Source organism: Pimephales promelas, chromosome 13, assembly GCF_988280905.1.
Source record: "Pimephales promelas chromosome 13, fPimPro1.hap1.1, whole genome shotgun sequence".
NCBI classification, from domain to species: domain Eukaryota; kingdom Metazoa; phylum Chordata; class Actinopteri; order Cypriniformes; family Leuciscidae; genus Pimephales; species Pimephales promelas.
This window is the reverse complement of record NC_142781.1, coordinates 31,514,817-31,539,104: the sequence shown is the minus strand read 5'-3', so window position 1 is coordinate 31,539,104 and position 24,288 is coordinate 31,514,817. Positions and strand designations below refer to the sequence as shown.

The window sequence follows — 24,288 nt, the reverse complement described above, 5'->3', positions numbered from 1 at the left end:
AATGAACTTCACTGGGAACCAATGTCCAAATGAGAGTTTCAGTGCAGCTTCAAAGGACACCAGACGATAAATAAGGGTCTTATCTAGGACCCTTCGAGTCATGACTCGAAAAAAGATTTGTTCATTTTGATGAATGAGTTTGAACAGGAGAGTCATGAACGTTCATTACATAACAAGAGCAAGGCGAGCATTTGTGCTTATAAAACTTAAACGTTTTAATTTATTTTTTAAATGGCCGTCCGTTTCGCTTGATAAGACCCTTATTCATCGTCTGGTGTCGTTTAAAGCCCTTTGAAGCTGCACTGAAACTCTCATTTGGACCTTGAAGCGTTTGGTTCCCATTGAAGTCCATTATATGGAGAAAATGCTGAAATGTTTTCATCAAAAACCTTAATTTCTTTTCCACTGAAGAAAGAAAGACATGGACATCTTGAATGACATGGGGGTGAGTAAATTATCAGCAAAAGTTTTTTTTTTAAAAGTGAACTACTCCTTTAATAAACACCTGATAATGCACAAAATGTACAGTTACTCTTAACATAAATGCTAAAACAGTAACACACAACAGAGTAACAAGTAATGACTCTATACAGTCTCTATGCGAATCTAGATTATGTATTAAAAAATAAGATACACTTCTGCTCAGCTAAAGGGTAAAAAACAGTATATTTATCAATTTACGGTATACTGCATCGTCAACATATCAGCTTGTGTAGATGAACTCCTCCACCCAACAAGGGTCATTGAGTTAGACTCGCCTATCACACGTCAGTCACTTCTTCCACCAATCATATGCGTTCATAAAACGCAAAGAGGAGGGGTTAAGTTGTCCATGTCAAACAAGCGAGCCCTCCCTCATTTGTATTTCCTATAACAAAGTCACTTTCTCAACGTTATTTTAACCTGTAAATCTTTTTTTGTTTTGTTTGAACAAGTACACATAATTGAGAGACGTGATAGTTTTAACCCTGACACCTCGATAAAGTTATTTTAAGAAATTGTCTACAGTCAACAGTGTCGCATAACCCGGGCTTTCAGATCATCCGCGTGCGTGTAACGTCAAACATAACATGGGCACGTCAGCGCGGTTCAGCCGTACACAATGATGGATTTGTATCTTTAAACTCAGGTAACTTACTTTACTATGTTTTGAATTATTTTATAATTACACTGAATGCACGCTATACATTTCGTTTTACGCAATACTTTCACACGTTTTCACGTAAACAGTGAGCGTCTCAAAACATCAATGGGCTCCCTATGTAGATAGCATTTTAGGCACGTGGTTAGAACGTAACAATGTTGTCTGTATGTAACGTTAACGTTAAGCAGCTTACAGTGTTTGAGCAACACCCTCGGATGCCGGGTGTTGTTGTCGCTGACAGTAACCGGTTGCAGCCGGTTCAGACCGTGTGTTTTTGCTTCCTCTAACGTAAGCTACTAAAGCAAGCAGTCGAGTTTCATCGCATGTGTTTACACCGCATAGACTGTAAAGGTTTACACCCGTTGTTCAACTCTCTTAAGACCTTTTTTTACATTCAAGAATCTGAAAATGTTCTAATATTGTGATTAGGGGCCGGTATCTATATTTCCGTTGACGTTTAAGGCGAGATTGAATCTATTGATTGATTCAAATACATGTATAATGTAATGGGATCTTAACGAACCAGGAGCAGATTGTGCACTGCAGGTATTACAACACAGAGGAAATCCAGATCAACTGCTGTTAAAGTGGCTTAGATTTAGATTTTTTTTCATTGGGAAACGTGTTTCTTTTTGTGTTTTAGGTCTCTTCATTCTCATCTCCGTCTGCCTGTGTGTCAGTCATGGACAGCACTAGTGTGACTCTGACTGTGAGAGGGACCACAACACGACTAGGTAAGAGAAATAATTCAATGAAAGAGTATAACAGTGTACAACTTTGATTAAACGTTATTTTAAGGTGTCTGTTACAGTTACTTTCATGTAGTTATGCTCAATTTATAGTAATTACTGTAGTAACTACGTGCAACAAGGACACTGTACAATAAAGTTTTATCACAACTTTTAATAAAAAGTAAAAGTAACAATAATTATATTGTCAATCAGAAGTTCAACTGTGGAATAAGGTTTCCCTTTGCCAACTTACATGATATGACAAGTTAAAGCTGCACTGTAATCTCTAAAAAAAATATAAATAGAAATAATCAATGTGGTCTAATTAAAAATCTGTACGTTTGACTTTGGAATCGTTTGGAGTTTGTTCAATTGCTGAACACGAGTCTAATATCCTGTCTTAAGCAAATGAGATAATGTTTTGTTTTGCTGATTAATGGCAAACATAAGTTACAACATGATGCTTTAATCATAGATCTTTGAGTTTGAACTTCATGACACAAGTATTTACACAAAGGAAGACATGCTATCCCTTGTGCGTAGACCATTGTACAGTACATAGTCTCTTACTTAAGATTTTAATCCAACCAGTTTTACAGTGTTTTATGGTTCTAACTTTAAAGCATTAAATCATGTAATAATGTCAATGGTAATAATGAAATGTATAATATTATATATTTCATTATTACCATTGACATTATTACATGATTACTGTGTTCATTTTCATTTATGCAAAATGACTTGCAAATGAGAAGTACAAGCTGCCCATGTTTTTTTTTAAATAAAATATTATTATAAAGTATTTATTAAGCATTACCAATTAAAATGTAATTATATGCGAGAATAATAAAGTAATGTTTAGTTAATATTAAGTAGTCTTAACTTTGAGATAGATTAGTAATATTTTTACTTCATTTACATTAGAACATAATGTAATCATTTGGTATAATAGTGTGTTGTTATTAAGTTAATATTGACCACACCCACATGTATTTGTATTTATTTATTGTCTTTGCTTGATTAAGTGTTTGAAAGTCTCTTCTCTTCTTATATATTTTCTATGGAAGGCATAGGACCATAAAATATTCACATGCCTGTCAACATTGTATTTTCATACCCCCGCACACCTGCTCACACAGACATCACACGTCATTAGTGCATTTCAAGCTATAGAGAGATAAAATAAGTCACAGAGCACCACAAACAAACAACAGCTGCCTTTTACTGTTCCTCCTGAACCAAAAAAACGAGTTTATGCTGCGTTCACGCCATAACTAGCGTAATTGTCTTGAAAGCTGAGACGTTATATCTGAGCGGTTCGTGACTCGAAATACATGTGTTTCAATGGCAACAATATAAGTGCTGAAAAGAATCTGCAGCAGTCAGGTGTTACAGGTTATGTACGTTCATTATTATTGTAATGTTATGTGCTTTGAGACATGAGCTAGTTTAACGCTGGCTCTCGTGACGCGCTTAAGGGCATTTCAAAAATACCGTTATATCGCCTCGAGACACATTCCTTCGCTTACCACACAAGAGAGAACTAATAAAGTATTTTGTCTTTTTATTTTGTCAGGTGAGGTGATAGCAGTGGTTGGCAGTTGTGAAACACTGGGCAGCTGGTTTCATCAAAAAGCCGTGACTCTACAGCCAGCGGAGGAGGATGGGTACATGTGCAAAGCTATCTTATGTTTGCCTTTCAGCACAATCACGGTTACCCTTGACACACATATTTATGTTCTGTGTTTGGCTTGCTTGTCTCGTCTCCCGCCAGCACCCTGTGGAGAGCTACCATTCAGGTTCCTAGAGGGCGTGAAACCAAATATCGCTATTTCAAGGGATTCTTTTTTGAATCTAAGGTGAGATCTTCTTTTTCCAGTAAACAAACATGATATAAGGCATAAGTAATCTTTAAAGGCCCAATGGTGAATTGATTTCCCAACAACCTTTAAAGAGCAGTCTCAGTTTTATGTATTTATAGATGTTGTTTATAACATCTTTTTTTATCTTTCTTGAAGACTCATCATAATATGATATTTAAAACTGTTTTATTATGCATGTATGACTGCACATTCTCTTTAGAGAGTTTTTACGCATGTGGAATAAGGGCTTTCTTTTATTCTTAGGGTACTTTAAAGCAATAGTTCACTTAAAAAAAAAGTTTTGCTGATAATTTACTCGCACCCATGTCAGCCAAGATGTCCATGTCATTCTTTCTTCAGTCGAAAAGAAATTAAGGTTTTTGATGAAAACATTACAGGATTTTTCTCCATATAATGGACTTCAATGGGGACCAAACGGTTCAAGGTCCAAATGAGAGTTTCAGTGCAACTTTTCAAAGGGCTGTTAACGATTCCAGATGATGAATAAGGGTCTCATCAAGCGAAACGATCGCTCATTTAAAAAAAAAAGTTTTAAGTTTTATAAGCTCAAATGGTCACCTTGCTCTGTTCTGTGTGACTCTCCTGTTTGAACTCGTTCATCAAAAGGAATTAATCATTTTTTGAGTCATTTGGTTCATTCAACGAACGAATTGACTCGGGAAAAGATTTGTTCATTTTGATGAACGTGTTCGAACAGGAGAGTCACACAACAGAGCAAGGTGACCATTGAAGCTTATAAAACTTAAACTTTATTATAATTTTTCTTTTTAAAATGAGCGATCGTTTCACTTGATAAGACCCTTATTCATCATCTGAAATTGTTAAAAGCCATTTGAACAGTTTGCTGTTTGCACTGAACCTGTCTTTTGGACCTTGAACCGTTTGGTTCCCATTATATGGAGAAAAATCCTGGAATGTTTTCATCAAAAACCTTAATTTCTTTTCGACTGAAGAAAGAAAGACATGGATATCTTGGCTGACATGGGGGTGAGTAAATTATAAGCAAAAGTGTTTTTAAAAGTGAACTACTCCTTTAAGAGTTTACATCGTTTTAAGAGTTTGAAATTCTTCTGCATGTGTGTGTGGGGTTTCCAGGTTTTTCTCATCACAGCTGTTAATCTCTTTTAGCTGACCTTGACTCAGTTCTTGGTAGTTTAGTTTTTTCCTGGAGAAGTTTCTGGAACAGGGGCTGCACGTTTCCTGCGAGCTCCTCCTAACATGTCTCTCATACATAATATTTACACATCAACTATCTCACTGCCAGAAATATTATTAAAAAATTTAGAAGCAGAATTAACAAGAATTTAGAACCATTTTCTCATAGTTAAGTGTATCTGCAAACTATTAAAGGAAAACTAATCTTATTAAATAACATTTTAAGCTAAATGATAAGTACAGGGATTTTCAAGGCACGTTTTAACATATAAATAACCTGGAGATCTCTAGTTAAACACTGAAAAATGCCAATTTGTTTCTTTTGACTAATTGGTCCACTTTTCAGATGTCAACCAACTGGCTGGCTGGCAAGAAAGTGGTGAATATGCCTCATGTTCTTTTTTCAGGAGTGAAACTTTGGTTTGAATGGCCAAAGTGGGCTTTGTTTTTCCAAAATCTGTCCATAATCTTAACCCCCATTTGGAATTACAGAACGATGGTGATCCATGTCAAGTCATAGTCAATAGATGGGAGACCCATCAGATGCCACGCTCATTGAGTCCCTCAGGTATCTGATCCCAGAATAGTGCACGTGTCTAATGAAACCCTAGCCTCCATCCTTCATGCTTACCACATTCTGATCAGTTTGTCCCCGGACATTATCAATACATGTTGACTTCAACTTTTTAAAGACAACAAGAAATATTCCCAACACATTTGTAATATGATGTATTGTATCTCTCAGAACATTACTGGAACTTAAAGTTAAAGTAATTTTTCCCTGCCTGCATTAATGAATCATGCACAATAAAACCAGCGACATTTATTTAGAAAGTAAATAACCCTCTAATACCCTGCCCAGCACGCAATAGCCGCCATTTCACCGTCTAGGTTAACTATAGACCCGATAGTGCAGCTGGGTGGTCTTATTGTGCATGTATCATGCATGTTCTAAAGAAAATAATGTTTTTTTTATTTCATGTTGTCTTTAATGTTGATTTCAGTGTTATTTGTTATGGACAGATGTAATGTCAATAAAAGCCACTTAAGGGAACCTAATGGATCAATTATTAGCAACCATAATAGTGGGCTATTACCCGTCTTAGACAAACAGAGCAAAGCTGTTTTGTTTTGTTGTTTTTTTTTTTTTTTGCTTTTGTTGCGTGCACCTAATCTAGCCACTTTACATTTTAGGTTTTTATTCATTGAAAAAAAGTTTAAGCAATTGCATTAATAATTTTGAGTTAGTTCATACACTTAAAATTATTTAAAAAAAAAATGTTCATACATGCACACATTTAGCGTTCCTTTATTTGTGTGCACAACACACATTTAACACGTGCATTTAACAAACTATTCAAAACAATGCATTTTAAGGGCATCTATACTATTTTTATTTTATTTTTACCTATAATTTTAATCATGTAACTGTTTGCTCCAGATGTCAGCTTTTCTTTGCCCTTGTGTTGCCACAAAAACAATTTGCTTGCATGGTAATACTTATGTTAAATTATGATTTTTTTATTATTATTATTATTATTAAACTCTTTAAATTATTTAATTAAGATTAACCAGTTAATAATCTCTAGTGTTCTTCTTAAATGCTAACATACCCAGTTTTGCTTGTATAGAATAAAGGCTAAACGTGTGTAGAGCTCCATCTAGTACAGAGCAAACTAAAGACTTATTTTTATCTTTACATTTTGATTGTTTAAGAATTAAACCAGGAAGTTAATGTCTCATGTCAGCACTAGAAAGTGTGTTGGTGTCTGTTTACTCTGTACTGGTGACTGTCTTTTGTAGTATGAGTGTTTGACCTCCTATATTAATTTTTGTTCTTGACTCGCAGAACCAGAGCTCGTGATTGACGATGGACACTTTGGAGTCCATAGTAAGTTTGACAATTGAAATGACTTAAACACAAGCCTCAAAACCTCAAATTCAAACCAAATATTTATATCTTGTTTTAACTCATTTGTTTCATGTGCAGATGGTGTTGAGTGTGTGGACTCTGGCTGGTTGACGTGCCAAACAGAAATTCGTCTCAGGCTTCATTACTCCGTGAAACCTCCAGTTTCTATTACTAAGAATAAATTTAAGAACTCACGCTTCAGGTAACATCATTCGCAAAAGACATTACAAATGTCTACAAATGAGCTCAGGAGCATTTTAAGATTTGTTCAGACTGTCAGTTCAAATCAGATTTTTGTGCACATCCGATTGGACTCCGATCCTATTTACGTAGCATTTGTGAACGTTTATTTTTACAAATCACATACATTCAAATGTGGTTTGAAATTCTATTCAAATCTAATTTCTGGAAATCCGTTCAGTCTGAACCAATTTTGCATTGCTTTTTTTAATATATCAGATAATTAATGTAGGGATGCACAATATTGCAAGCATGTAGTAGAGCTTAATTTTACAATTCAAACAGTATAATTTCTTCTAGAACAACAATCTTTTTCATGCATGATTTCACTTTTCAAGAACATGCTAAAGTATAATTTATCCAAATGAATGGCTGTTATAGATTGAAGCTGATGGTGGAAGGTATTGAGGAAGAAGATGAAAGTCCTTCAACATGGCATGAGATGATCACCACACTGGAGACCATTATGATCAGTGACGTCGAATGCAAGTCACGTCATTCCCAGCCAGAATGTGGATACTCCCTGGTACCCTCCAAGTGGACAGAATACAGTATTCACACCATGGACCCCGACAACCTAGAGCTCACCTTTGAGTTTTTTGAGGTGTGTGAACGATGGTCTTTGGTGTTGCTTCATATAAAGGTTATGACCACAACTATATCAGAAAGCATTGTAATGCTTTGTTAATTGATCTGCATGGATCCTCTTAGTGAATTATGACTATTCTGTCCTGTGTTTGTGGTTTAGGAGGACATGAGTGAGGCTGTGGTTCAGGGCGATTCCCATCCAGGCTACGTTGGCACCGCATGCCTCTTGTCGTCCTCTTTTGTGGAGAGCGGCAAAGATTTGGGTGTGGTTACCCTGCCCATCATGAGCCGAAACGGCAGACAGACTATTGGAAAAGTCAGAGGTATAATCTAATCCACATTGCTATGGTGTTATTTTGTCTGGTATCATTTGTTTTACACCATAAAACTAATGTGCATTCCTGTTGCCTATGTAAACATTTCACAGACAGTAAATATAGTCATGTTGGCAAGATCCACCTTGCTTGAATTGTTGCTTAGTAGCTAGATAATGTTTTTATATACCAGTCATTTATTGATATGCTTACCAAACATGAAGTGTTGACTTTACTGAAGTGAATACATTAAGTAAAGTAAATGCTTTTGTTCTTGATGCAATTTCAGTGGATTACCTGGTGACGCGTCCCATCCAAGGCTTTCATTGTGACATGAGTCAGTCTTTTGCAAAATACTGGAAGAAAAGGAGCGCTTTGCATGTTGGACACAGAGGAGCGGGGAGCACACATGCTGCCAAGTGAGTAGCAAAAGTGTGCTTGTTGTGCTACTAGAGTCCTTAAAGGGTTAGTTCACCCAAAAATGAAAATTAAGTCATTAATTACTCACCCCCATGCTGTACCAACCCCGTAAGACCTTCGTTCATCTTCGGAACACAAATAAAGATATTTTTGATTGAATCTGAGGGCTGGATCACTCTTCCATAGACAGCCTGAGGGACTGCCTCTTGACGGCCCAGAAAGTCATTAAAAGAAAAGGTTTAAATATTCCATGTGCCTACAGTGGCTCAACTATAACTTTATCAAGCGACGAGACTACTTTTTGTGCGAAAAAAAAAACGTAAATAACGACTTTATTCGACTTTCCATTACTTCCTTATGGGCGCATGAGCGAGAACTGAGAAGAGATCGTTCTTCTTCGACTAATTTTTGTTACCGGCTGCTCACCGCTTAGGAGTTTTACCGCCCCCTACCGTATAAGATGACGTACTGCTTGTAAACAGAACGTTTTGCGCCTCCGGCTATATCAGTACGTCATCTTATACGGTAGGGGGCGGTAAAACTCCTAAGCGGTGAGCAGCCGGTAACAAAAATTAGTCGAAGAAGAACGGTCTCGTCTCAGTTCTCGCGCATGCGCCCATAAGGAAGTAATGGAAAGTCGAATAAAGTCGTTATTTACGTTTTTTTTTTCGCACAAAAAGTAGTCTCGTCGCTTGATAAAGTTATAGTTGAGCCACTGTAGGCACATGGAATATTTAAACCTTTTCTTTTAATGACTTTCTGGGCCGTCAAGAGGCAGTCCCTCAGGCTGTCTATGGAAGAGTGATCCAGCTCTCAGATTCAATCAAAAATATCTTTATTTGTGTTCCGAAGATGAACGAAGGTCTTACGGGGTTGGTACAGCATGGGGGTGAGTAATTAATGACTTAATTTTCATTTTTGGGTGAACTAACCCTTTAAGCCTGTCCGCTTGGATTTAGTGTTTGTCCTTATGTGTAGGCCATAAACCATAAGCACACCTGACTTTGCTGCATAAACAAACCATGAAAAAGTACACGTTTAACAGTGAGAAATATGTTGCTCTTGTATTTCAGGCATCACAAGATCAGAGAAAACACAATTGTCTCATTTCTAAGTGCAGCCAACCATGTGAGTGTAAATAAAGACTGCAACGGTACCAAAATGCATAAAGTTTTGTTAAATAATATGAAAGGCTAATGCATATCTGTTTTGTTTTCATCACAGGGAGCAGCTTATGTAGAGTTTGATGTTCATCTGTCTAAAGATTTAGTTCCTATCGTGTACCACGACCTCACCTGCTGTATTTCTACTAAAAAGGTAACAATGGCATTTGACTCTCTTGGTGGAGTGAGTCTGACTGAAGACTTTAATTCAGACATTAACAGTCATAAACACTCATTTAAATTGCTAAACGTAAGAAAGAAAGATCTCTTCCTCATCTTTTTACATTTTTGTGTCCTTTTATAGAAAAATGACAAGAATTCATTGTTGTTGTTCGAAGTTCCCGTCAAGGATCTTACGTTTGATCAACTTCAGCTTTTAAAAGTAAGACTTATTTCAGATTCTTTTACCTTGTTTGAACAATGAAATTCAATTATCTCCATGCTGATATTGATGAGTATGAATGTGTTTGTCTTTCTCAGGTGGCCCATACAACTGACATGGCTGTTAATGACGACAAAGGTACAATTCCCCCATTAATTCATGTCACAAAAGTGCAATATGATCAGTTATCATATGTAACGATAAATGATCATTATATAACAGTCAGGGACAAGAAGTAAAAATCTAATTCAAAATCTCGATAGTGAAAGACTTTTAGCGATTATATATGAGTCTTTCAAGCCAAATCTATCATGAACTTGATTGTTAAACAATGTTGTATCCCTATTTCACTTCTCATTAGTTCATATATGATGTGGTAGCCCATAAAAGAGAAATGTTTTCTGATAATTATTAAAAAAAAAAAAATTGGCTGATTTATTGCGTCATTTGCAATATATAGAATAGTTCATTAATAAGCACACAGTATTGTACTTTAAGAAAAAAGTTTAAATACTTAGTTTGCTGTAAATCAGTGTTTTATTTTTAATATTTTTTTTTAATGCTAATAGCTTTAAAAATACTTTGCCAAACACAGGCCTCTGTTTAGCTGTATGGAACTAAATAAACAATTAACTGTTGAATAGATACAAATTATAGTTTTTTTTTTGTTGTTCTTTTGTCTAGACTTACAAGATGAAGAGGAGTATATATATGAGCACCAGCCTTTCCCTTCCCTTTCACAGGTGTGACAGCTTGATCTTTTCTCTTATGTAAATGTGTGTTTTTATTGCAAATGAGGGTCAGTAATAAAAAAGTTGCTCCAAACAAAAACTATATATATATATATATATATATATATATATATATATATATTAACCTCAATTATTTAAAAAAATATAAATATGAAATTAAATTACCTCCATTATTTATTTTATATATATATATATTTATCTATTTATTTAGCAACTTTTTTTGCTACTGACCAAAAGATTTGAGAACATTGTGATAAATGTTTGTTTATATCGCTCGCCCGTACTGCTTGGTTAACTTCTCTTCTCATTTGACATCATGTTCCAGATATTCCATTCTGTTCCAGAACATGTGGGATTCAACATTGAGCTGAAGTGGATCTCTCAGTTTAAGGTTTGTGTCGCCTCAAGCGATGTGTGATGGTTTGATCTCTGTGTTAACGGAGAAAGAAAACACCCTCATCATATCTGTTCCTCCAAACAGGATGGCTCCTGGGATGCAAAACTCTCCTCCTACTTCAACATGAATCAGTTCTTGGACATCATTCTCACATGCGTGCTGGAGAACGCCGGCAAAAGGAGGATTGTCTTCTCATGTTTTGATCCTGATGTTTGCACAATGTAAGTGGCCTTGTTCACATGCATATTTTGATGATGATCCACTGATTAGGAATGATTATTTTGATTGCTGATTATTTTTACGGAAACATTTACAGTTACATTTGTTAACGTTAGTTAATGCATTGATAAATATAAACTAACAAGGAGAAATATATTTTTACCGCATTTATCAACCTTTTTTAATGTTAGTTAATAAAAATGTTCATATTCATGTTAGTTCACACTGCATTAACTAATGGTACCAGATTCCGTGGTTGATCTCAATTTATTTTTAGTAAATGCTGAGATTAAAATGAAATAAGATTAGAAGTATTATTCATTGTTAGTTCATGTTAACTAATGTAGTTGTCTAAAAATAACAAATTAAACGTTATTGTAAAGTTTCACCATTTTTAATACTTTAATAGAATTAAAGGTTCCAAAAGGATTTTTTTCTCTCCAAAGAACCTTTCAGTGAACTTTTCTTAAAAGAACCATTTTTTTCTTAGTTTAAAGACAAAAATTTAATACTCGTTTTTTTTATATATATTTTTATTTTCAGTTATGATACATGAAACAAAACATATACACATAACATATCAATTGACATTTTTCTTTTACAAAATCAGACTACATAACAACCCCCCCAAAGGAAAAAAAACACACAATTCAGACCTCACTTATTTCGCTGTACTAATCATCTAAAATCTAAAATGTAAGGAATGTGATTGCAATTAATTTGCAATAAGAGAAGATAACTGCTCCAAAAAAGATCCCCAAATTTTTCCAAATGATTTTCCAGTGATTTCCTAACATTGAAAAGAATTTCCTCAGGGGTGCAATATGAAATGACAAATGAGTTCATTGATCCATTGTTTTCTTGATGGAAAATGAATCGATTTCCAGTTCACTAATATACATTTTTTTCCCCGCAGTTCCTGCCAATAGTGTGAAATACTTTTTATGATGAGAGGAATTTAATAATTCAGTAAAAATGTAATACTCTTGTGCAATTTAAAAGGTTCCATGGATGTTATGGAACCATATATGGAACCTCAATCCACTGAATGTTTTAAAAAAGGCCTGAAGACATTCCTTTTTAGCAAAGCCTTTGGTACCCTTTAGATGTCATTCTTTTTTAAAGAACTGCTTATCTTTTATTGTTTTTAACCTGTAGCACTTTGAGATCTTTCGATGAAAAGTGCGTTATAAATAAAACATATTATTATTATTATAATATAGAATTAGAATAGAATAGAAATTATGGAAACCAATCAAGAAACTTGATTTTTAAGACTGTAAGGCAGCCAATTTAAACACAAAATAAACCAACAATGTATTTCTTGTTTAAAATGTATGTGCACAATAAGTTCCAGGACATTTATTAAGAAAGTAAATAGTCAATCCTGATTACATGTTGTGTTTAAGTTGCAATCATTTCTGTTCTCTTCATCAGGGTGAGGAAAAAGCAGAACAAATACCCCATCCTGTTTCTGACCCAAGGAGTGACGGACCTCTACCCTGAACTCATGGACATCCGCTGTCAGAGCACTAAGATCGCCATGAGCTTTGCCCAGAGCGAGAACATACTGGTGAGAGAACGCACATAGCCAGATGGTGCAATAGCACAGCTGTTGATACTTCAGAACATAGTTATGAAACAGCATGCCCAGTTTGGCAGGATAATCCAAATGCATTGAACTTTGAAGTGAAAAAGATTTAATCATGTTTTTCCACTTCTGTGAGTTTTGTTTAAACTCCTAGAGAAATGTGGCTTTTTGTTTTCTCTAAATTGGTGCCATGTCAAATTTCATCACAAAGACTAAACAACTCGCTGAAATAGCTTTTGTATGTGCTCACAGGGAATCAGCGCCCATGCTGACGAGCTCTTGAGGAACACGGAGTTCATCAGAGAGGCTCATTCCAAAGGACTCGTGGTCTTCTGCTGGGGCGACTATAACAACGACCATGATAACAGGATGAAGTTGAGGGACCAGGGAATTGATGGCCTCATATATGACAGGTGGGCTATGATTCGTCTTTGGTTCCTTACGTTGTAATCTGAGCATATCGATGAACTATGTTTACTTGCAGAAACATTTTTCCCTCTCCGGTCCAAATATGTGGCATGTCATATTGATTATATTGGTACTCATTCACATGTGAAAAGCAAATCAGATGTGATTTACAAATAAAAGTCATAAAGGTACAGTAGCAATAGCTGCCTGTTTAATTCTAACGGCCATTTCACACCGCAAGCATGAGCAGCGCGTATTTTTTGGCGTGCATGTTAACCAATGAATGCATTCACACCGGAAGCAGGAGCGTTACATGAGCTGCAGTGAAGTGGGGGTTTTCTGTGCAGAGTCTGTTTTTGCTCCACTACTCAAGCTCAATTAAAGGGAAAGCACACTTTTAATGGATAAAATAAATATGAATTCACACAAAAAGTGCCCAAAATGCCCAAAATAAACATGTCTAGTATATTTTAAAGCCACACTATGCAGGATTCACACTTAGGATTCACACAACCCCTAGAGTCGCTGTGGAGTACTTGTACTGTTGTAAATAGCACTTACGCAGAGATGTCTTTGCACTCAAGGCCTGAAAATAGTCATATAACTTCGTAAGGTAAAAAGGTAAGGTAAAAAAGCTGCATAGTGCTGCTTTAACAAGAACTGGAGTAAGCTATGTCAGAAAAGAAAATTTAAACGTTTCTAATTATTTGGTTTGGGTGAAAGTATGGTGTATTACAAAAACTAAAGTAAACTAGCCAGAATATATAGGCAAGGCAAGTTTATTTATAAAGCACATTTCATACACAGTGGCAATTCAAAGTGCTTTACATGGAAGAAATTAAAATAATCAAAAGAAATCAGAATAATTAAAACAGTTTAGAATAAAAAAAAATCATAATAATAAAAATAAAATACAGTAAATAATTAAAACAATTTAGAATAAAAAATAAAATGAAGTACAGTAATAGTCAGTAATGATGTATAAACTTTCTTTTAGTTTATGTAATAGATAGACAGGTGTATAGGCTAGCACTACCCCATCAAACCCGAGTGTGCAGGGGTTTTTTAATCCGCAGTTTGCTTGTAAACACATCGAAGTGTGACTGAAACGAAAGTTTATAAATGACCAACTTCTAAAAACATAATTATAGGCTGGTTGTCTTAGTAAAGAAATGCTCACTTATATGTACAGTAGCCTTGGTGCCACTGATGTGAGGCTGTACAAATGCTTTCAGTGTGAATACTCTCGCACGTCTGCAGCTGCAGTGATGATGTAGTTTCGCTGACGCGAAGCTCTATTTTTGGTGAACATTTACAGCACTATGACCTAAACAGACGTGCTGCAACAAGTGGTAAATCAGAGTTTGTGTCCTAACTAGCAGTAATATTGGTGATTATAGCCTATGCTGTAATATTTATTATGTTCTTGTCCATGTCAGTGCACGTGGAGTGCCTTGCAAAAAGACTCCGCCCACACAATCTTCTGATTTTTGACTGATTAATGCCACATCTGGTTAGGAATGGACAGGCAAATGGCTTGTAAAGGGAATCTTGTCGTGTATAATACTACAATGTGGAGACATTGTTGAAAGAGTAATCATCAACTAGATGAATAATGCATCAGCCAACAAGAGGTGATGTTGTCATTGTAAATTTCGTTCCATGTTTACTCTTTCAACACCATTAATGCCCATGTCAGCTTGTATGAATATCTATGGAAATGACAGTGGTTTATGGCTGATTCCTGATAGTTCAGGCGTGTCAGCACATGTCTAAGTGCATGTTTTATTCTGGGTAAAGGTTAAACTAATAAACTAATCAATGATGATATACAGTGGTGTGAATAAGTGTTGGCACCCATGCTAAAGTTGCCTAAAAACACACCTTCCACCACACCTAGAGATTGGCATGGTTTTACTTCAGTTAGCCTAATTGCTGGTTTGATAATGATTTGCATTGAAAGATGATCTTATGGAAAGTACCCCATGCCAATCTCTAGGTGTGGTGGAAGGTGTGTGATGATGTGGGGATATTTTAATTCCAAAGGCCAAGGGAACTTTATCAGGATGCATATTATCCTGGATCCATGAAATAACTGGCTTTTAAAAATAAAAATCTGCCTGACTCTATGGAAATTTAACATAGGGGTGTCCTGACTTATGCACCCTGTATTTTAAGGGAAAACATTTATTTATTTATGATACATTATTCATTCACAAAGAAAATTTGTGTCCTTAAAGGTTGGAGTTTTCCTCATTTTTCTAATTAAGGCATTAAGATCAATATCCAAAAGATGATTTTTTATTCCTCTTTTTAGGCAACTTTAGCATGGGTGCCAACACTTATTCACACCACTGTATCTATATACTATGATGATGTATCTATATACACACACACACACAATAAAAAATGTAGTTTCAAAATGTATTCTTCATAAATAGCTAGGTTTTACAGGACGCACTTCCACCGAACAATTACAGATGTTGAGGTTTTACATAACATGCTGTGCTTGCCGTTTTTTTGCAGTTTCTGACAGTTCAGCTGATATTTGTTCTGTATTTTTGTTCATTCTCCACTGCAGTAAAACCCCTAAAGAGCTGCTCAGAGAAACTGAATCCTTGTTTGATTTTTGTTTTTTTATAGTTCACCCAAAAATCGAAATTCTCTTTTTGTGTACTTCCCTCTGTTCATTCATAACCTGTATGATTTTCTTTAGTTTTAGTTTATTTAGTGTAATTTATTTAGTGTTCATTTTTTATTACATTTAATATTTTTTGTTATGTGCACAACAATTTTGAAGGCCGATACCGATAAAAATATTTTTGTCGATATATCGGCCGATATTTTTTATTTTTTGCGAAACGCGCAACAAAACATTAACAGATTTCCCTAACATTAGTTATTTGTAGTTATTTATGAGTTTTAACTAAAATAATATGATCATGCGTTTTAAAAAGAAACTTTTCTTTTATTGTCACAACAGAACAGACTGATGATAGTGGCATTAGCTAGCTTTATGGTTGGCTAGTCTATGATGAGCCATAATTTAGCAATGGATGACGTCATACTGCAAATTGTAAAACATACATTTTCAAGATAACAGGCCAAGGAGAGATGATACGCCTCATTGTTATAACTGTCACACGCTATTAAAGAAATACTTCAGTCACATTGTCAAAAGTTAAAAGGACAGTCAGTCAACTACACTGTAACAACGTAACGTAATTATTACTAACTAATTTAGCTTCACTCTCGGCTTATTTAACAGCAGCAAAACTGGACATAATAGTCACAAATTCTGTCATGCTTATTTGAATTAAGAGAACTGATGGGGATGTTCTTTTAATTGTTATTCAAGCAATGTATGTCTCGTGACCAACTCAACGAGTGTTGCCAACAGGGACGGTGTAGAGTGCCCTCTGGTGGACAAACTATACAACTCCAACACTCATGGCATGGTTCAAGCGTGTTTCGTACGTTTTTATTTTTGAAATATTCATTTATCGGCCATTATAACTGCCGATACCGATAGTTTGGAAAAGGCCTAATATCGGCCGATAATATCGGCCTACCGATATATCGGTCTGGCTCTAGTTTAGACACACACACACATGTATATAGTGATGCACGATATATCGGCCACCATATCGATATCGGCCGATATCGGTTTATTTTTAACATTATCATTATTGGCCCAATAGAGAATTTGTCTGATATATTAAAGCCGATAAATAGTGTATTATCTCCTTCATCTGAGACTCTTCAGATGTTCATCATTATGCTTTTGAATTGCTTGAAATATGATTGGAATCACTTCAAAAAAGTAAAATATGGTTCAGTCTGTCATATTGGATACTTTATATTATTATAAGAACATCATAATTATGTGTTTGGGACGTGGCTTTTACTGATGAGGCTTTTGTTTTTGTAATCAAGCTCTCAAAAATTACACACAAATTTGGATTTACATTTATCAGCTGATATATCGGTTTTCGGCTTTCAAAAATAAAGAATTATCGGTTATCGGTATCGGCCAAAATGTTCATATCGGTGCATGCTTAATATTATACACACACAAACACACTGGTTTTATTTTATTACCCCTAAACCCACAAACCAAACACAGAAAACTTTCTGCATATTCAAAACACTTAATTTAGCATGATTTAAAAGCTATAACCAGATATTTATATGCAGTTTTGACTCTTTCCATATCTTTCCTTTCCTTTTTTGAATATTTCTCACATCATTTTATGGTCATTTGCCTCTTTTTTTCAGAATACATGAATGCTTGGTGCCAAATCCCAATGCTTCAACTTCCTCTGATACCAGTAATGTCTTCCGTTTCCCGGTTGTGTTTGTGTTATTGGCAATTGGCTGCTGCCTGACGGATCATGCTTACAGACTAGCACCAAGAGAAACCGTAGTGTTTTACAGCAATGATGTAAAGCAGTAAAACTCTAGAGTTAGGAATTTAAGTGGCTTTTATTTAAATTAATTAGCCCTGGGTTAAGGTTCAGCTGCCTGTTATATCATTCAGACTCAGAGGATTTGAGACTTCCTCTTTATATGGGTGACCTAGTTTTTGCCAGAACCCATATTACACAAATTACAATGCAGATGTGCATGTTTTATTTTTACTGTGGATTTTTTTCAGTACTAGCCCACAGTGCATGAATGGACCTCAATGACTTAATCATTGAAGAATGAACGAATGTATGAATGAATAGATGGATGGCTTTTGCTCTCAAACAAGCTTGACTGAGTATCTTGATTAAGGCATGGGAGAAAAACACAAATAAGTCTTCCAAGAGACAACGGAAATGGGCCCACCCCAGTATGCATAATGTTCTTAAACACACATATATCATCTGACATCATGATAGTAGAAACATTGTGGTAGAAAACATAAATATACGCATATATACCTCTCACTTATAAAATATAGAAGTTGTCCCAGTTTCCATGAAAATCACGTTGTCAAAGTTTCTTACGTTGGTGATGGGACATTAATTGAATATCTTGTTTTTGGACTATGACATGTGAACATGTTTCACAAGAGCAGGATTTGTTGGATTTTTAGGCTCATTGTTGTTATTTTTATTTATTCTGAAAGAGAATGTGTTGTTTTATTTGTGTCATGTTTTTGACCATCGTGAGAGCAAACACCACATTTAAAGTCAACATGAAAAGATATATATATATATATAGACACACATATAGAAGTATATCCATTTGGCCTGAATCAATTCTGATTTGAATTAAAATTATTAGTTGACTTGAGTTTGATATGGATGAAAATGTGTCAACAATCACAGTCTGTTTATTAACATGTCTCACTGTCCTATATCATAATTGTCCATGTTTTCTGAAGGTTTTTTTTCCACAGAATTGTTTTGAAAGACATATTTGCAATTTTCAACTCCACAGACTGTATTTGAAACGCTCACATCTTTGTTTTCATTTGTGTCTAAATAAATATTTTGTCTACTCGAAGGTCTTCAGCAGAAACTAAAGGCATGGCGTTGTGATGATTGTGGCAAACGTAGACATGCTAATAATTTAAAAAAAATTTTTTTGCTGTTGGTCAGAACCTCGATCTTTTTTTAAAGGGATAGTTCACTTTGAAATAAATTTTTGATATGTTTTAGCTTACCTTAAGGCCATCCAAGATGTAGGTGCCTTTGTTTCCACAGTATTTTCAATTTTGATATTTTTAGATCAAACCGTTCTTGTCTGTCAGTCATATAATGGAGGTCTATGGTCACCACCTCAAAGAGCATGCACAGAGAAGTCCAAATTTAACATGACTTAATGACTCGTAAATGTAAGTACACATTGATGGAAGGTAAAACTTCCGAAATGTGTAAACAATGAGTGATACACACACACACACACGCACGCACGCACGCACGCACGCACGCGCGCGAGCGCGAGCGAGAGATCACTTCCGGCGCATGCGCAGACCGAAGCGCCCGTGCATTCAGATCAATTGGACGTGGCTGTGGTTACAAGAGGTAAAAACAATATAAATACTGTTCGTTTTCTCACACAAACCGCTCATTTCGTGTCTTAGGCCATCAATGTGTACTTACATTTACGAGTCATTAAATCATGTTTAATTTGGACTTCTCTGTGCATGCTCTTTGAGGTGGTGACCATAGACCTCCATTATATGACTGACAGACAAGAACGGTTTGACCTAAAAATATCAAAATTGAAACCACTGCGGAAACAAAGACACCTACATCTTTGATACCCTTGAGGTAAGCTAAAACATATCAAAAATTCATTTCAAAGTGAACTATCCCTTTAAAGTGTTAGTTCACCCTTAATTCACTCAAACCCAAAAAAGCGCATCCATCCATCATAAAAGTAATCCATACGGCTCCAGTGGGTTAATAAAGGCCTTCTGAAGAAAAATATCCATATTTATAACTTTATAAACTACAATCACTGGCTTCCGGTAACAGGCGTACACGAGTCGAGTTCAGGTGGAAGAGTGACCTCTGACCTGATGCATGACGTATTGACGAACTTGGAAGTGCAGAGGATAGAGCCAAACTAAACACCACTCTAATATGAGAAATGAGGGAGGAGCTTGAGTTTGTTGCTCAGCTCTATTTGTTTGAACCACGAACCACGAGTCGTCTACTTGCACTACTCCTACGCCAAACACCGCAACTCTACTCTCTCATGAACACACGGACAGACGGACGCTACCGGAAGCTAGTGATTACAGTTTATAAAGTTATAATTATTAATATTTTTCTTCCAAAACCGTTTCGCTTCAGAAGGGCTTTATTGCCGTGTGGAGCACATTCATGGTGGATGGATCTTTATATTCACTCCCATTATAGAGCTGGTAAGAGCCAGGATATTTTTCAGTGTAACTGAAAGAAAAAAGACTTAAGGGGGGAGTAAATTATGGGATCATTTTCATTTTTGGGTGAACTAATCCTTTAAACTTCTTCTAGCTCTTTTTCTTTGTTTGATGACGATCCTCCCTCAGATTGACCTATAGATTAAAAAAATAACGATTTGTCTTTGTTTTTAATTACAGAATCTGTGAAGACAAGCTCGAGCAGTCAAACATATTCAACGTAGAGGAACAGGTTGCTCTCAAGGACGTCATCCAAACGTGTGCCTGCTCCTCCTACAGTATTCCCTGCAGCTCCATTCCCTGCCCAGGGAAATCCCCGGAGAACAACGGGGAGTCGGACTCCGGACTCAGTTCCTCTTGAGAGCCGCACACCCAGTCTGCCTTCACTCAATGTCTGTAATCTTCCCACAATGCACCAGAAATAACACACAAATACACTCCGTCATTAAGCCAAAATTCATTTAAGTCTGAGATGTTTTGGAGTATAACTATGTCAAAAGAATGCTATTAAGGGCAACGCTAGCTTCCACTAAGGCTGTGTGTTTGCTGTATATTTGGGTGCAAAAGATGGTGTATAGAATGTATATTTTGCCTTAATGGAAATATTTGTTTTATCATTCTTAATATTCTGTTATATAAGAAGACATTGATGATGCCTTCTGATTTATTTTCTCTTCAAGTATTTATTGATTTCTCTATTTGCGGAATGAGTATTAAACATATATGCAATTTAGTATTAGAATTTCATGAACCACAAACAAACAGAATTCAAATTCATAAAAAGCTCTAGTATTAGAATTTTATGAACCAAAAAAAGCTTTTTATAGCTTTCATGAAAAGCTATTTTATGTAATAGCTATTATTCAACAATATTTACTAGCTAAAAGTGAGGCCTGTCTCTCTTAAAACAACTTATTCTGAGGGCCAATATCTTTAAAATGACACTCATGAACATGTATATTTTTATTTTTATCACTTCTATATCCATCCACAGATTCATTCATAAATGAAACGCTGATGGTTTCAGAAGAACAAAATGGATTATTTTTATTCAGCTGTGCGATTCACACTATATTGTAACTGTGTATATATGGGAAAGAATGTGCATCTGTAAAGCTGTCTGATGTATGCGCTGCTGAGTGTCAGTGTGTTCTTGTCTCAGCATGCATTCATTCTGCTTCCTCTCTACAGCACGGCAGGGAAATCATGCATGTTTGCTGTTCAATTTCACACTGGACTCCGGCAACTAGCTGTATGAATCCACACTCGTTGTAGTGGATATCATCATGCCAATGTAGACCAGAACAATGCTCTGAGAGCCTGAATAAATATATTTAATATGAATGAAATCTGTCTGTTTGTTCAGGACGATCCCAATATCACCAATAATGTAAAACGTTGAATTTTGGGTTTCGAGTAGTGCACTATGGAGGGAGGATAGGGAAAAAAATGTATTCTACAACTTAAGGCTGTAAAATGGCAGACACTTATTGTGCACTGTACAGGGAAAATGGACTTTGCATTGATAAATGTGATAATTTATTGTTTTTCAAGACAACAAAACCAACAACAAATCTATGATGTGAATATTTCATAAAGAGCAATCATAATTTAGTATGCAAATATCACCATGCTATGGTGTCAGTCTATATAAAAACTTTTTTTTTTTATATTATGAATATATATTTTTCAAAAGATTATAAATATTTTTTTAATATTATCAATATATTTATTTTTAAAATATTATAAATAAAGTAATTATTACTTATTTTTTAAAATATCAATATATATTTTTTTTTAAATATTAAAATAAAATTATTATTATTTATTTCTTTTTAAATATGATCAATATATGTATATTTTAAAATATTATAAATAAAATAATTATTATTTAATTTTCAAGGACCAGGTAACTGGCAAAACTGGTCATAATAGATTAATTCATAAATGAAACTGATGCTTTTTAGTAGAAGAAAATGTCATCTTTTTTTTCAGCTGTGCAATTCACATGAACTCTTCATTGTAACTGGGTATATACTGGAATGAGTGTATATCTGATGTATGTGCAGCTGAGTGTCAGTGTGGCCTTGTCTCAGCAATGCATTCATACGCAATGGCATAAATAATCATAGTTAATTACTTAAAATTACAATTATTTTTGTAATAAATTAAAAAAATAAACGAAACCGTTTTAATGAAATTTGTTCTGTAAAGTAAGGAGACCTGATTTCTAAAATAAATTCCTAGCTCAGTGAACAAAATATAATTTAAAAAATCTCATTTATTATTATCTATCTATGAATTAAAAAATGGGGTAAACATAACTTGACGATACTTGAACATTTTGTTGGACAACGTAAACTGCACATACATTTTTTTAATTAAAATAAAATTCAAAATTTGCATTTCAAATGGGTGTTTAATTTATGCTCTGGAGCAAAACGTCCAAGTATCTTCCAAGTTATGTTTACCACAGGCCTTATTTTACACCCAATGAAGTGCCTTGAAAAGCGCAGTAATACTCAGTGTTGATGTAATTTCCACTGATACAGGAAGACAGGGCGGGGCATATGGACAGCTCCTCCCCTTTTTTTAAATAGCCAATTGCGTTTAGTTTATATCACAGCCAGATCACAGCTCATCCAGAGCCGTTGAGCTCGGTAAAGCCGCAGTTTCCTCCTAATCTCTAACCGTTTCTCCTCCCAACATCCTCCATAATTTAAATGGGTCCGAAACCTTTAGTGGTCTGTGCCGACTCATGCATGTGATCCGCTCTGTGTATCATGTCTCTGGACCGGAGAAGTGTGTGCGCTGCGGTTCACATGACACTAACGTGAAACCAGACTTAATTCGCCCCAATGGAAAGCATATACTCTGTCTGAATCGTTCCCTATCCCCTATATAGTGCACTATGTGCCATTCATTCAGCATGTAGAAAATAGTAAATGTGTGAACAAGTGACCAATTTCAGCCGCAGCGTCTATTTATAGAGCAGAGGGCGGAGCTTCAGATTCTGGAGAGCATTTGATTGGACAGAAAATCTGATGAGAAGCTGAAGTGCAGAGTGATGTCATCAAAATCATTGAAGTGAGAGAGTGTAAGTTTTGAACATAATATCTTCTAAATGCAAATTTTGTCATTGTTTTGGTGCACACTAGCTAGATAACAGTAAGGCTAGCATATTCATACTAAAAGACAAAAAAACTCAATTTTGATTTCATGGGAACTTTAATAAAAGTCCATAAGAAAATCTAGAGGCAACCAGTGGTGAATTTTGGATTTTGACGTTGTCACTGAACCACCAAAAAGTAGGTATAAAACAGCAATACCTGTCAATACAATGTTTTCAACAAGAATGCAAAAACTTTTAATCTTTTATATCATAAGTGTTAGAGTAAGTTGACTTCATGTAATGGCACTGGATGTGGCATTTAAATTAAAAAGTACATGTTGAAATACTCTTATCCTCCACAGGTGAGGTGGTCTTTGATGTGTTATGTCAGCAAAGGAAAAACACCAGCAAAGCTGCTCTTATCGTCTCTAAAGGCTGTGTCTCAAACAATAGTGAGCGGCTGACATTCTTTGGTCACTTTACAAGTATTTTCCACACATTGCTTTAAATAAGAGATCAGAGGAATGGAAACTAACCGCCCTTTCCTGACATATAAACAGAGGAAAGGTGCATGTGATGCTTTTGTTGTATTTTGTCCATTATTTAAACTTTGATAGTGTACGCTATACTATAAAGCTGCTGTTTCTTTCTCTCTGTTTGCACACTATGTGTTTGCAGGTATACTGTTAAAAGCTTGGATTTTCACAGTTGTGTGTTTATTCCTGTTATGCAGCACATATTTATGTCCCAATATGTCTTAGTATGTTGAATAAAATACTAAACTCACAGTAAAGATGGACATTGTATGTATTAGTTTAATTTTGTGATAAAAGAAAACTAATAGTCTAGTGCAATTACTTTTAATTGCGCATTGTCCATGTAAAAATAAACAATACACGGAAATTAAATGAAATAATAGGCCAACCGAGCTTCTTTCAACGTTTCAGCCCTCGACTCTGGTATATTGAACTATTCTGCTGATCTATAATGCCAT

At 35.3% G+C, this 24,288-nt stretch overlaps 1 protein-coding gene across 2 annotated transcripts; it reads left to right on the top strand.

Moving 5' to 3' along the window:
* Positions 1-813: 813 nt before the first annotated feature.
* gpcpd1 (glycerophosphocholine phosphodiesterase 1) lies at positions 814-20,929 on the top strand. Of its 2 annotated transcripts, none has more exons than XM_039647979.2 (20): positions 814-1,129; positions 1,788-1,878; positions 3,452-3,542; positions 3,650-3,734; positions 5,406-5,481; positions 6,763-6,804; positions 6,904-7,027; positions 7,447-7,669; positions 7,814-7,976; positions 8,257-8,386; positions 9,461-9,515; positions 9,612-9,704; positions 9,855-9,932; positions 10,031-10,070; positions 10,617-10,675; positions 11,010-11,075; positions 11,166-11,302; positions 12,738-12,873; positions 13,144-13,304; positions 20,363-20,929. In XM_039647979.2, exons 2-20 carry the CDS (start codon positions 1,827-1,829, stop codon positions 20,541-20,543), a joined length of 1,992 nt encoding a protein of 663 aa, XP_039503913.2. In that variant the 5' UTR covers positions 814-1,129; positions 1,788-1,826; the 3' UTR covers positions 20,544-20,929. The 2 variants fall into 2 exon arrangements, with proteins under 2 accessions (XP_039503913.2, XP_039503912.2); XM_039647978.2 differs by lacking the exon at positions 814-1,129 and adding an exon at positions 1,416-1,690.
* The last annotated feature ends 3,359 nt before the right edge of the window (positions 20,930-24,288 follow it).